Source organism: Symphodus melops (genome assembly GCF_947650265.1).
Source record: "Symphodus melops genome assembly, chromosome: 18".
Taxonomy (NCBI): Eukaryota; Metazoa; Chordata; class Actinopteri; order Labriformes; family Labridae; genus Symphodus; species Symphodus melops.
Genome location: NC_136708.1, coordinates 18,596,752 through 18,607,674, shown reverse-complemented (window position 1 = coordinate 18,607,674; position 10,923 = coordinate 18,596,752). Strand labels below are relative to the sequence as shown.

Sequence of the window (10,923 nt, the reverse complement as noted above, 5' to 3'; positions counted from 1 at the left end):
AGAGAGAGAGAGAAAATAATAATGCCTATACAGTATTGTAGCACTTTCTGCTATTTGAAATCTGTCCCCTCGTTCCTATTCTCTCTCTTTTTGACTCCCCACATGAGTTATTGGACCTATTGATACCTCCCCTTTCCATTTCTCTTTTGCTCTGTTGGTTCCTATAAAGACTCTTTTTAAGAATAATACAGAGATGTTGAAAAAATATATTGTTTGTGGACTATGAACAGAAAAAGAGACAGTATAAATACAGTTTATTCTGTAGTTTATAAATCGATATTGTTCTATATATTAACACATCCTGGCCTGTATTTATCAATTATCATTTACTTATGAAACAATTACACAGTTACATTATGGCACACAATGAGTTTATATATATATATATATTTATTTTTCATTTTAATTTTAATTTTAATACAATATGGTCTGGAAAATGTAAATTAACTGAAATTAACCAATATTTGAGAGATATTTGAAGTGTATGGAAATATCAATGTGGACAAAAAAAGAAGTATGATGTTGAAACTAGACACAAAGAACAAGATGGAGAACAAAGGAGCGTCTCCTACCTCAGAAATGTCTAAATCTAATGTCTGTGTCTAAAAGCACTTTAACCCGAGTTATTTGTCTGAATTTATAAGTCATATCAGATGATAATATTTGGTAAAATAAAGTCCCAGAAATGATATAATTAGCTTTAGCTATCTAAACATACATCTAAACCTTTTAGCTAAGAAATAGCTGAGATTATTGACACCAATCTTTTTTCTCTGTGCTAAATATTTAGCTACAACCTTCAGACCTTTCTGAAGCTAACACAACCTATACCTCCTGTCTAACACCGATAAATATTGTGTTTCCTCTTTGGGCTTTGTACATGTAAAAAAAACACAATTATTTCTATAGGTAAGCTTACGAGTGAGTGATGGGTGGATTTTATTACTGTTGGACAAACCAGGCTAGCTCTTTTTTTCAACATTGCAGGGCTAAACTAACTAGCTTCTGTACCTTTGATTAGTTTAACATACATGTATGAGAGTAGTCTTAAATCTTCTCATTCATGTCTTTGTCATTAAGCATGCCAAATCATTTCTGTAAGATGGGGAAGAAAAGTCAAAGATGCTTTACTTTTGTCCAACACTTAATCCAAAAATGTACTTTTAGCAGTTTGATAAATACAGGCCCTGTCCTTCTAATGATACCGTGATATGTCAGTGTTAAAAGAGTAAATGAGGCAAAGTGCTGTTTAGTGCTATTATTGTAGTTAATATCTAGTTAATATGATGCTATAGGCTCCCTGTGTGCTTTCTATTGGGACCTGTCTGTCACATGAACCATAGCTGTTGACCTTAACAGCTGAGCGACTTATTCATCATTTCCCTTTTTCTTTCTTTTTTATGTTTTTATTTTTGAGCCTGTACATGCGATGGGATGCTTGTTCAAAGAGCCAAAAAAAAAAAAAAAACCTGTGTACATGTGGTTCTCTTTGGGCTTTTATCTTTGTAATAAGGCTAATTTTCATGAACGTGTTGCACATGCATTGGTTGTTTCTGACTTCAGTTGTTTGAGCAACGAATAAAAGAATAATATTTTGTTGTGAACGATGCATTAGTGAAGGCAGCCTCTCAGTCTCTCCCACATCCTCTCAGTCTCTCTGTGGCCTTTCCTCTCTCTCCCCCCAACACTAAGGCGCTATTTATAGTTGCCCCGGTTTTTTCTCACTCTGTCTCTCTTTTTCCTCTCTCTGTCAGAACATGAACTACACTATCTCTCACTATCACATGATGTTTTATATTAAACACATGATTTTCTACATGATGATGGCAAGTGTTTAGAGCACAGAAACAAAAACAAAGATGATGCCTTCTCATCCACCCTAATGTAGACATACTACAACATTTACCCAAAGGATATGCCAATATGATCTTTTAGGTACCTCTGACCTTACCCTCTGTACCACTATGCTGTATTGAAATGAATCTTAATTTGTCAAAAGTCCTCAGCAAAAAGACCTCAGCTACTTTTTGTGCTAATTGATGATCATTAATGTAAATTAAGATTGTAAACGGTGAACTCCTGGATGTATTTTGAAGGCTTGCTTTACATGAATCCTGCCTGACAGTCAACATCCTGTAAACATAATATTGCAAACATTGTCAATGGGGTTATGTGGGTATGCTAACACTTAGCTTAAAGTTGTGCTCTACTCAGTTACCTAAGAAATGCTAAATTGCTATATTCTATTTGTAGAATTACAGTTTGATAAAATGTTTTGAGCTTGTGAAATAAGCTTCGGCAAACTTCTATGGACTTAAATGACTGGGGGTCCAAAAGGGACTCGGAGTATATCAAATAATAATAACATAATGACTCATTATTTTATTTTAATTATTTTATGCTATTTAATTTTTTTGTGAAATTGTTTTGTGAGTTGAGTCCTCAGAACAGATAGACTTTCTCTTAGATAATTAAATATAATTATTATTAAAAGTAGGATATTAAATAGGATAATATTAGCCTCTTTAATAAATGTTAATTAAAGAATTGTGGATCCAAACAATCAGGCCCATAGAAAAGAGGTTGAGGGAGAAGCTAGGTTGGAGCTCAGCCAAGCCTGTGTGTGCAGGATCACAGATGGTCATTTAGCCTCCTGAGGAGAAGCAGCATCTCTGAGATCATTTAACTTGGCCTCACACTGCACGCCTCTTTCTTCCATCACACAGTGTCAGGGTCCCCTGGGGTCGGCCTCTCTGGTTGTCTCTCTGCGTGCGTTTGTGTCATCATGCAGTTTCCTCGCTGGACTGTCATCTCAGCCGCAGCATCAGGACTGATGGATGACGGCTGTATTGTGAGGGAATGTGGGAAGTAAAAACCCAGCAAGCATAGATGCGTGAAACACTGATCCACCTGTATGCATTAAACCAGAAGTGTGAGAACTAAGAGCAAACATTGCTCTGTTCAGCTGCTGACATTTGAAATTAAATAGCAAGAAACCTAAAGCCAGTGATTCGTGTCAAACCCTCCTTTCAGCATCATTACACGCCTGCATTGAGGGGAATCTCTTCTTTCGCTTCATGCTTCCACTGCCTTTGTCTACACACAAACCCCATACCATGGTGGACGAAGTATTTAGATCCTCAACTTCAACAAAATTACCAGAACAAGAATGAAAACATATACATGACAAATAACTTTGATGTCTTAGGTTCTTATTTAAGGTGATGTACAGTATATTAAGCTAAATACTTTACTCAAGTATACTATTTATCGTACTCGTTCTTTACTCTGGATTTCTATTATTGATCATTCTCCTCCACAAAAATTCACAGAGAGAAACTAAATCTTTATTCCACATCTGTCAGACATGTATAGTTAGTTGTTCCTTTTAAATGTAGACTTTAAACATAAAACAATATCAGTTCATTTAATAGGATGGATTTTATTTATTAAACTTCCAAAAATATATCTCAACTACCGACAGCAACTGGAAAATGAAGATAAACATGAACACTACTGCACCTGATATATGCAGTAACTCCAATACCTTAATGTTTCACCCCTGTAAGTGTACTGAAAAATAAGTACTTTTACCTTTGAGGTTTAAAATGTAAAGACACACACACACACACACACACACACACACACACACACACACACACACACATACACACACACACACACACACACACCCTGTATAAATATTTTAAAAAATCATTTTCTGCAATTATTGTTTTTTTCTGTTAAATATTGATCTCGGGTGCAAACATTCATTGAAATTCTACTGGGAACAAGTGCTTATTAAATTAAACAAGGTCACAATTAAAATGTATTTTGATATGATAATCATGTTTTAATGGAAAATATGTATCTAAAAAAAAAACGCATTACGTGGAGTAAATAGGACATAATCAAGAAAAGTGTTGTTGATAAAACACAAAACAACCCACTGAAAAATAAAGTCACTACAATGAATAATAAATATTTGTGAGATCAGTAATTAAGGCTTTGATTATCATGTGTACAAGGTGTACAAATATTGTTTTACAGCAGCTGGAATAGACCTCAGCATGTTTCCAGCGTGACGAAGTTTGGCAGGGTGCAGAGTTTGTTGGGACCAAATGAACCAGGGTCCAGGTGGTGTAAACATAGAGCTGGCATGAAAACAGCAGCAGAAGTGCAGAGGCCTGTCTGTGGTTGTAGGAACAGTGAAATTCTGAAATGAAGAGTGTAAAGCTCCAAACAGGGGAAAATGACTGTATCGTGTAATAATGTGTGTAATAATGAGCTAGGCTGCAAATTAAAAGTCCATCAGTCCAGTGCACCAGCTTCCTGGTTTGACCCTGGTTGTCACTGAAGGATCTTCTTCTTGATATACTGACAGAGGCAGAGAGGGGCGGTGCTGCAGTGATTTCTCCTGGGACGCAGGCGGTGATGAGACGGTCCTGACAGCCTCTCAGACACAAGCAGCTTCACATAAGCTGCACTGTATGTCATAAGAAGTTGGTAGGCCTTTGCCTGCAACAATGACATAAAACAAATGTGTGAGTTAAAGAAACCTACTTCAACCCAAAGAGCAAAGAGAGCAAGCTTTACTCTAAAGCTGATAGTATGTCGTCGTTAGCAACAATGTGCAAACAAGTTCTTTAACAAGCTCTGAAGTGTAGAGAGTGAAGTTGATAATTACATTAGTTTTGGTATCAGTATTTCTTCAATAACACTCCAAAAAAAAAAACAGTATTTCTTTCCAATATCCAATCAGGACAAAGATATTGCACAAAAGGTTGAATGAACTAGCTCATGCAAAACCTATAGCACAAAAGAAACACTTGTCTTACGTATGTAATTAAGTATGTCTTATGCTACTTACAAAAACTTAAAAAGTAACCTTAGTCCTTGTTCATATGAACTCCCAAATGTGAGGCAAACACTGGCTGAAAACGTACTTATAAATCAAGAGCTCACAACACACTTTGATTGAATTAAGTCCACAACAGTCTGAAGGTTTAAATGATAGGAATTTTACAAAAACAAGTTGGTAAAATTATAAAGGGTTAGGGTTAGGGTTATAAAAATCATTTTCATTTTAAAATGTAGAACACAGAATAAATACATACTATTCTAATTTGTATAGAATCTGAGAAGTCCTTTGCATCGTATGTGATTACCTGAGCAGGCAGAGAAATATCAGGGAGCAGGCTGTAGCTGGTGGTAACTTTGGTGTCCTCCCGCTGGCTGGATGTGGTACTGCAGCTCATCTCCTCCTCTCCCAGCAGAGGCCTCTGTTCATCGAAATCCTGCTCAATATCTGACCCACTGACCTCATCGTTAACCTCCGTCACCAGGACGAGATGAGACATCTTCTTCTTCAGTGTTTTCTAAAATTAAAAGTGTGACACACACTCAGATCACTTTAACTCCCTTCACACACAGTTGAGTACACTTCTGTTTGCCTGAAGGCCAGAAATAAATATCCTTGAAATAGCATCTAGAATTATGTTTCTATTGATCTCTGGGGAGGACAAACATGGAAGCACGAGAAAAATCGATGCAGCAGCAGGGGAACAAACACAACAACAGATGTTCTCGACTCACTCACCTGGGTGTCATTCGCCACATAGTTGGGCTCCTCTAACGTTTCAGTCAGTGCCCTCAGACAGCAGGACATGTCCCAATACACAAAGTACAGCTGCAGACAGTCAAACAGGGAGCACAAGTATCTGCATAAGCTAAATTTATTTATTTTGTTGTTCTTTCATGATGTTTCCCGACCCAGATCAAATCACAAACCATATGTATTAGCACCCCTACTGAAAGTGATCACTGGAGATGCACTTCAAAAGGAGCAAAACTTGATGTTACCGTCCCACAGAAAAGAGTTTGTAGCTTTCTTTAGCTTGTTCTTTCCTTTTATCAGTGATCTACATTTTTTTTTACTTTTCTTGTTTTTGTTTACTGTATATCAAGCAACATAAGCAACACACACATTTCCAGTTTCTTACTCTGTTAATCAATAATTTTCAAAGTCTGGTTAAAATGTGGGTTTTGATTTGTGCTCACATTGTTTTCTAATGTCAACATGGTAGTGCAAAAAAAAAATGCAGAATTTTTACCTTCATGTTTCCCTTGCAGTTCTGCACCCAGTCGGCCACAGCCACTAGCAGCTTGTGTTTCACCATCCTCTCATTCACCTGAATTAACCGCACGTCCAAGTTCATGTTTATCTAGCACACACACACACACACACACACACACACACACACACACACACACACACACACACACACACACACACACACACACACACACACACAGACAAAGGCGCATTTAATATCACTGTTTATAAGTATTCCTGTAAAATCAATGTATAGTAGCCTAATGGTTCTTCTTACATCCTTGTTACTGACGTTGAGGATGTAGATGATGGCTGTGGTGATGAAGATTGCGACCAAGCTGACAGAGAGGCAGAGGACCCAGTAGTCACTCACAGTGATGTAGATGTGGAGGGTGGAGAACACTGCACACCAAACCACCAAATACAGGATCTGGTGAAGCAAGCAGAGAGATAAACACTATGGAAATCGAAAGCATCACAAATTCAGATACTAATCAGAGTCAGAGTAGATTAGATGATGTGTTTCCTTTTTACATCAGAACAGGAGACCGTTATCTTGGCTTTGCTCAAAGACCTAAAGCAGGTGGGAAACAAGCAGCTATCATGGCTTTGTTTGAAGTTAACATTCGACTCAATCAAATTAACAAACTTAATAGGTACTAGTTGGCACATTTACAACATTTGAATACTGGCAAGCTTGCATCGAGACAGATGGCCAACGTAAGGGTAAAATAAAGCTGAGAAGAAGTGGATGATCGTACCGGTGCAAATATAAAGTGAAAAAGCGCAGAATGAAAAACCAAGTATCTCCTGACAGGAGGAGCGTTCAGAGCCGTCTTCAGTGGGATCTCCATGTCTCTGACTGGAATCTAACATCACAGGAAATAAAACCTAAGGTATATACAAATGATGATAAAGACATAAAGGGCCACAATGTTTCATTTTATCCGTGGATGTGTTTTCTGACCTCAAAGCCATCATCCTCCAGTTTGGCCCGACACAGTGATAGATCAAAGCTGGGGTTTAGCGTTGAGGAAGTCGGCATTGCAAGAACACACTGACCTGAGAGTGAGCGAGAGTATGAATGTATGTGTGTGTGTGTGTGTGTGTGTGTGTGTGTGTGTGTGTGAGAGAGAGAGAGAGAGAGAGAGAGTATCATTGCTCAAATGTTGGATGACAGAAAAAGGCTGTAACCACTTCAACAACAGTTAAAATAGTTTCTGTGATTTCACAAAACGTTTGGCAGGCCAAACTATGTGGCAGCAGTGAAAAGTGTCTGCAAAGAATAAGGAAGTAAAATCAACACAAGACCAGACTTGTCAAATATAAATAACCTTCCATATCTCTCTGACCTAAGGTGAGACAGTCAGTACAAACTCAAGCAGTGCAGACAAACAACACGCTAAACTATGCTTTTAATCCTGATTTTTTTTTTTTACATTACAGAGATGTGTTGTAGGCTTTATTGTGAGGAATGTCTATAAATAAAACCAAATGTTCTCAAAATACTTGCGAAGTTGCTAGACTATGCGCAATTATTCTCTGAGTCTTTGTTTGAAATATTTCCCTCCCTGGAAACATCCTTTGTTTCCCCCCAATGCTCCAGTCTTCATGCTGCTGAAGAGGGAATAATGTAAGTGAAGTAGTTCATTTATCTTCATCTTTCTCCGTCTTGTCTCTGGTATCTGAAACATGAGTCTGATTTTCCTCGTGGCTCTTTTGTGGATTTTAAAGAAGGACTTTTTGGTTGTCTTTTCATCATGAAAAACCAGAGAACTGGTTAGCTAGACTTTGCATGGGGAGAATAAAACAGCTCAATGTATCGGTGACATTTTTATATTAAACACACAATTGTATAAGCACTGGCTCTCAGAAGATCCATTATCCATCCTGATTGTCTCATCAATATACTGAGGGTTTTTAGTATTTGTTATTTTTGCTTTGTTTTGACCAGTTAAACAAGAATATGAGTAGCTGTTACCATTGGACCATTTTGGATTGTGTGGTACATCCTCCTCATCCTCCTCCATCAAATGATCATCTCCGTTCTTGTCCTCCATCATCTCAGAAGTAACCGCGTCCTACAGTGAGAGCAATCATCTTTTATGTCAGAGAATCACAGAGAACACTCAAATAGCTGTCGTCTTAGACGCTCAGAAGTCAGCTAAACATTTCTTGTTGAGCATAAATTAAAATGTAGTTTTATGATTTCATCCTGCTGATGCTCGTCACTGTAACATCCCTGAAATGTTCAAACAAAGTCAGAAAGAAAGAGGATCCATGTGACTGAAGTCATTCATTATATTAGAAACCACTGAATCATATGACAAAGCAGTATGAGAAGGACACATCAATTATAATCATCTTTTTTTATTGATCTAGGAGTGACAATTATTGAGCCAAAATCTCAGTATGCCTATACTTAAAAGAGAAGATTTAAAACCATCTTAAGCCTGATGAATCAATCATACATAGACATACCCACTTTTACATGGCGTGTTGTGTAACGTTCACTGTTATAATCCATCATTAATGAATGGTGCCAATGAACAGAAGGCCTTTTACTGTCTGGTCGTGTAAGAGTTTGCAGCCACATTCCAGATAAGCCACAGTTTTTATCACTGATAAACAATCTCTGATTGTTTTTAAGGACCAGAGCCAGAGCTGAAGAAAAGAATAGCCTGGACACCCTACATAACATGTAAAAGTTAGATTCTTGTTGTTGTAAAACATTATTGATTGTATCATTAGATATGTCATTTTTTTAAATGGTAGGTTTATATACCTACTTTACTGGTTAATGGACCGGTAGAGTTTTACATCATGTTCGAGTGTATAAAGTACAAAGACCTCAAATTGTCGACTCATCGTCATGCACAGGCTTTCAGGGCTTCTGGCTTTTACTGTAATGACAAAGAGCCAGTCTCATCTGCTGTAAAAGGTTATGACCCCCATATAGTTAGAGGACCAAATGTAGATGTTTGAGCCTTTATAGCTGCTAACACTTGAACAGCTTTTAGATTAAAATGTCCAGAATGTTATTTGTTATCACTGCGGCGTATGCATGCTCTGTTCACAGAAGATAAGACGCAACTTAAACTGTGACACTGCTCGAAAACAGGGACCCTTCACAGACCACTTCCTGTGATCTTTTTAACAGCTCTAATGTCAGCTACAACACGAAAGTAAAGAAATGCCACTTAGAGACACAACCAGTGCTCTGTGAGATATCTTTCCACCTGACTCTTTCGCCTTCCCGTCTGTGACGGTGCCACATTTCACCACTGAAGTGTGAAAACACTGCTGTAGCTGTAATGTCAACGTCTAACCTCGTTCTCAGCCTGTCTCCTCTCTGCATGTATCTACAGTCTCATTCTCTCTGCCCTGAGTGTAAATAAAGTCAAACCAACTCTGGCCAGACTTAGCATTTACTGCTAAATTTGCAGCTATAAGAGGAGACCAAATTATAATATTGTTCAAACAGCACATGCAGAAATTGTACTTTTTTTCAGCGCTGGAAAGAGGAAACATCATTATCTTGAACATGACAAAAACTCAGTATGCATTCTGTTATCTTAAAGATGGATGTTCACTGTTTTTAAGTCCATGTGTGTTGTGTTACAGTCTAACCTACGTGAAGGTTACCTTTATTGAATATTCTGCTGGGTGTGTCAGGTACAGGAGCGATTCATGTCCATCATTTTAAGTCAGTTGAAACGAAAAATTGTTGTGTGATAATTTCTCTCAAAAAGTTTAAATGTTCAACATTGCAGCAATGTCATGTTTCTTCTTTTTAATTCTGCACATATACATTTACATGTGTTCTGTCTGCCCTTGAAAACAAAACAAACATCATCAAAAAAAACATCTGACCTGTATTTTAGATGAAAGTCCATCATGTCAGCAAAAGTGTGATAATCATAATCCCTCCTCTGTCATCGAGTATTTGTTTCCAGTTGTCCACATAAAGGGTGATAGATGTATTCAATACAGCGCTGCTCGTGCACCTACACTCTGTGGCGCATGTTACTTTCACGCTCAAATGAGACTCAGCAGTTTCCCTCCTACTACTCCTTCTTTTGGTTTCTCTCTTTCTTTCTGTCTCTCTCTCTCTCTTTCTTTCTGTTCAAGCGTGTGACTCAGATCAGCCGGCCTCATGACTGCAGGAATGTGGTTTGGGCTTCTCAGCTCACATAACACTTAAAAGACTTTGGATTATGAGTTTATCCATTGTTTAATACTGTATGCAAAGGCCAATTAAGAAAGCCTCAAACCTTAATTAAACGTGGCACCTTTGATCTCAGTTACATTTCTGTGACTTTAAGTCTGGCTTCTCTCAATAAAAAATGTTTCATGATTTAAGAATAAAAGCTAAGTCCCTGGCATTTGTGTTTGTTTTCAGTGGCATTGTTTTAAACTCTTCAGAGAACTAGTCTCTTATTAACTCATGAAGTCTAAGGATATTTGTGGGGCAATGGGGGTCATAGAGGGGACACAAAATTCACACAGTGATAACATACGAATAATAGTTGGGCATTTTAGGCTTACAGCAGCTTCAACACATTATAAAGAGAATGGTTAAAAAATGGTTAAACAAAACTTACATGATAAAAAAGGCAGACATACAAAATACTTTAGAAATCTGGCATTTAGCCCTTACTTTTAGTTTGTGCTCAATGTTTATTTTAGCTAAAACAGTGCTCTGAGCTAAGAGCTAAAACACATCTTAAGTGCTTTGGTGTCCAGAGTTGCTGCTTGTCAACAGGTAAGACAGGTAACTGCTTGGGCTCCCAGGCCAGTAAGCCTAT

At 37.7% G+C, this 10,923-nt stretch overlaps 1 protein-coding gene across 1 annotated transcript; it reads right to left on the bottom strand.

Annotated features, from left to right (window-relative positions):
• Positions 1–402: 402 nt before the first annotated feature.
• On the bottom strand, positions 403–10,473 carry tmem268 (transmembrane protein 268). The gene is made up of 9 exons (XM_079367644.1): positions 9,989–10,473; positions 8,097–8,196; positions 7,083–7,177; positions 6,877–6,984; positions 6,393–6,545; positions 6,114–6,224; positions 5,600–5,689; positions 5,169–5,378; positions 403–4,518 (listed from the first exon to the last, which is right to left on the bottom strand). The coding sequence occupies exons 2-9, from the start codon at positions 8,176–8,178 to the stop codon at positions 4,351–4,353; spliced, it is 1,017 nt and encodes a 338-aa protein (XP_079223770.1). The 5' UTR covers positions 8,179–8,196; positions 9,989–10,473; the 3' UTR covers positions 403–4,350.
• Between the last annotated feature and the right edge of the window lie 450 nt (positions 10,474–10,923).

Excerpts from the sequence above, each read along its gene's own strand:
- tmem268 (XM_079367644.1), bottom strand. The coding sequence starts at position 8,178 with ATGATGGAGGACAAGAACGGAGATGATCATTTGATGGAGGAGGATGAG. Across the intron at positions 6,546-6,876 it reads TTCACTTTATATTTGCACCG|ATCCTGTATTTGGTGGTTTG; the intron begins GTACGATCATCC and ends TTGCTTCACCAG. Across the intron at positions 5,379-5,599 it reads ATGTGGCGAATGACACCCAG|AAAACACTGAAGAAGAAGAT; the intron begins GTGAGTGAGTCG and ends TTTTAATTTTAG.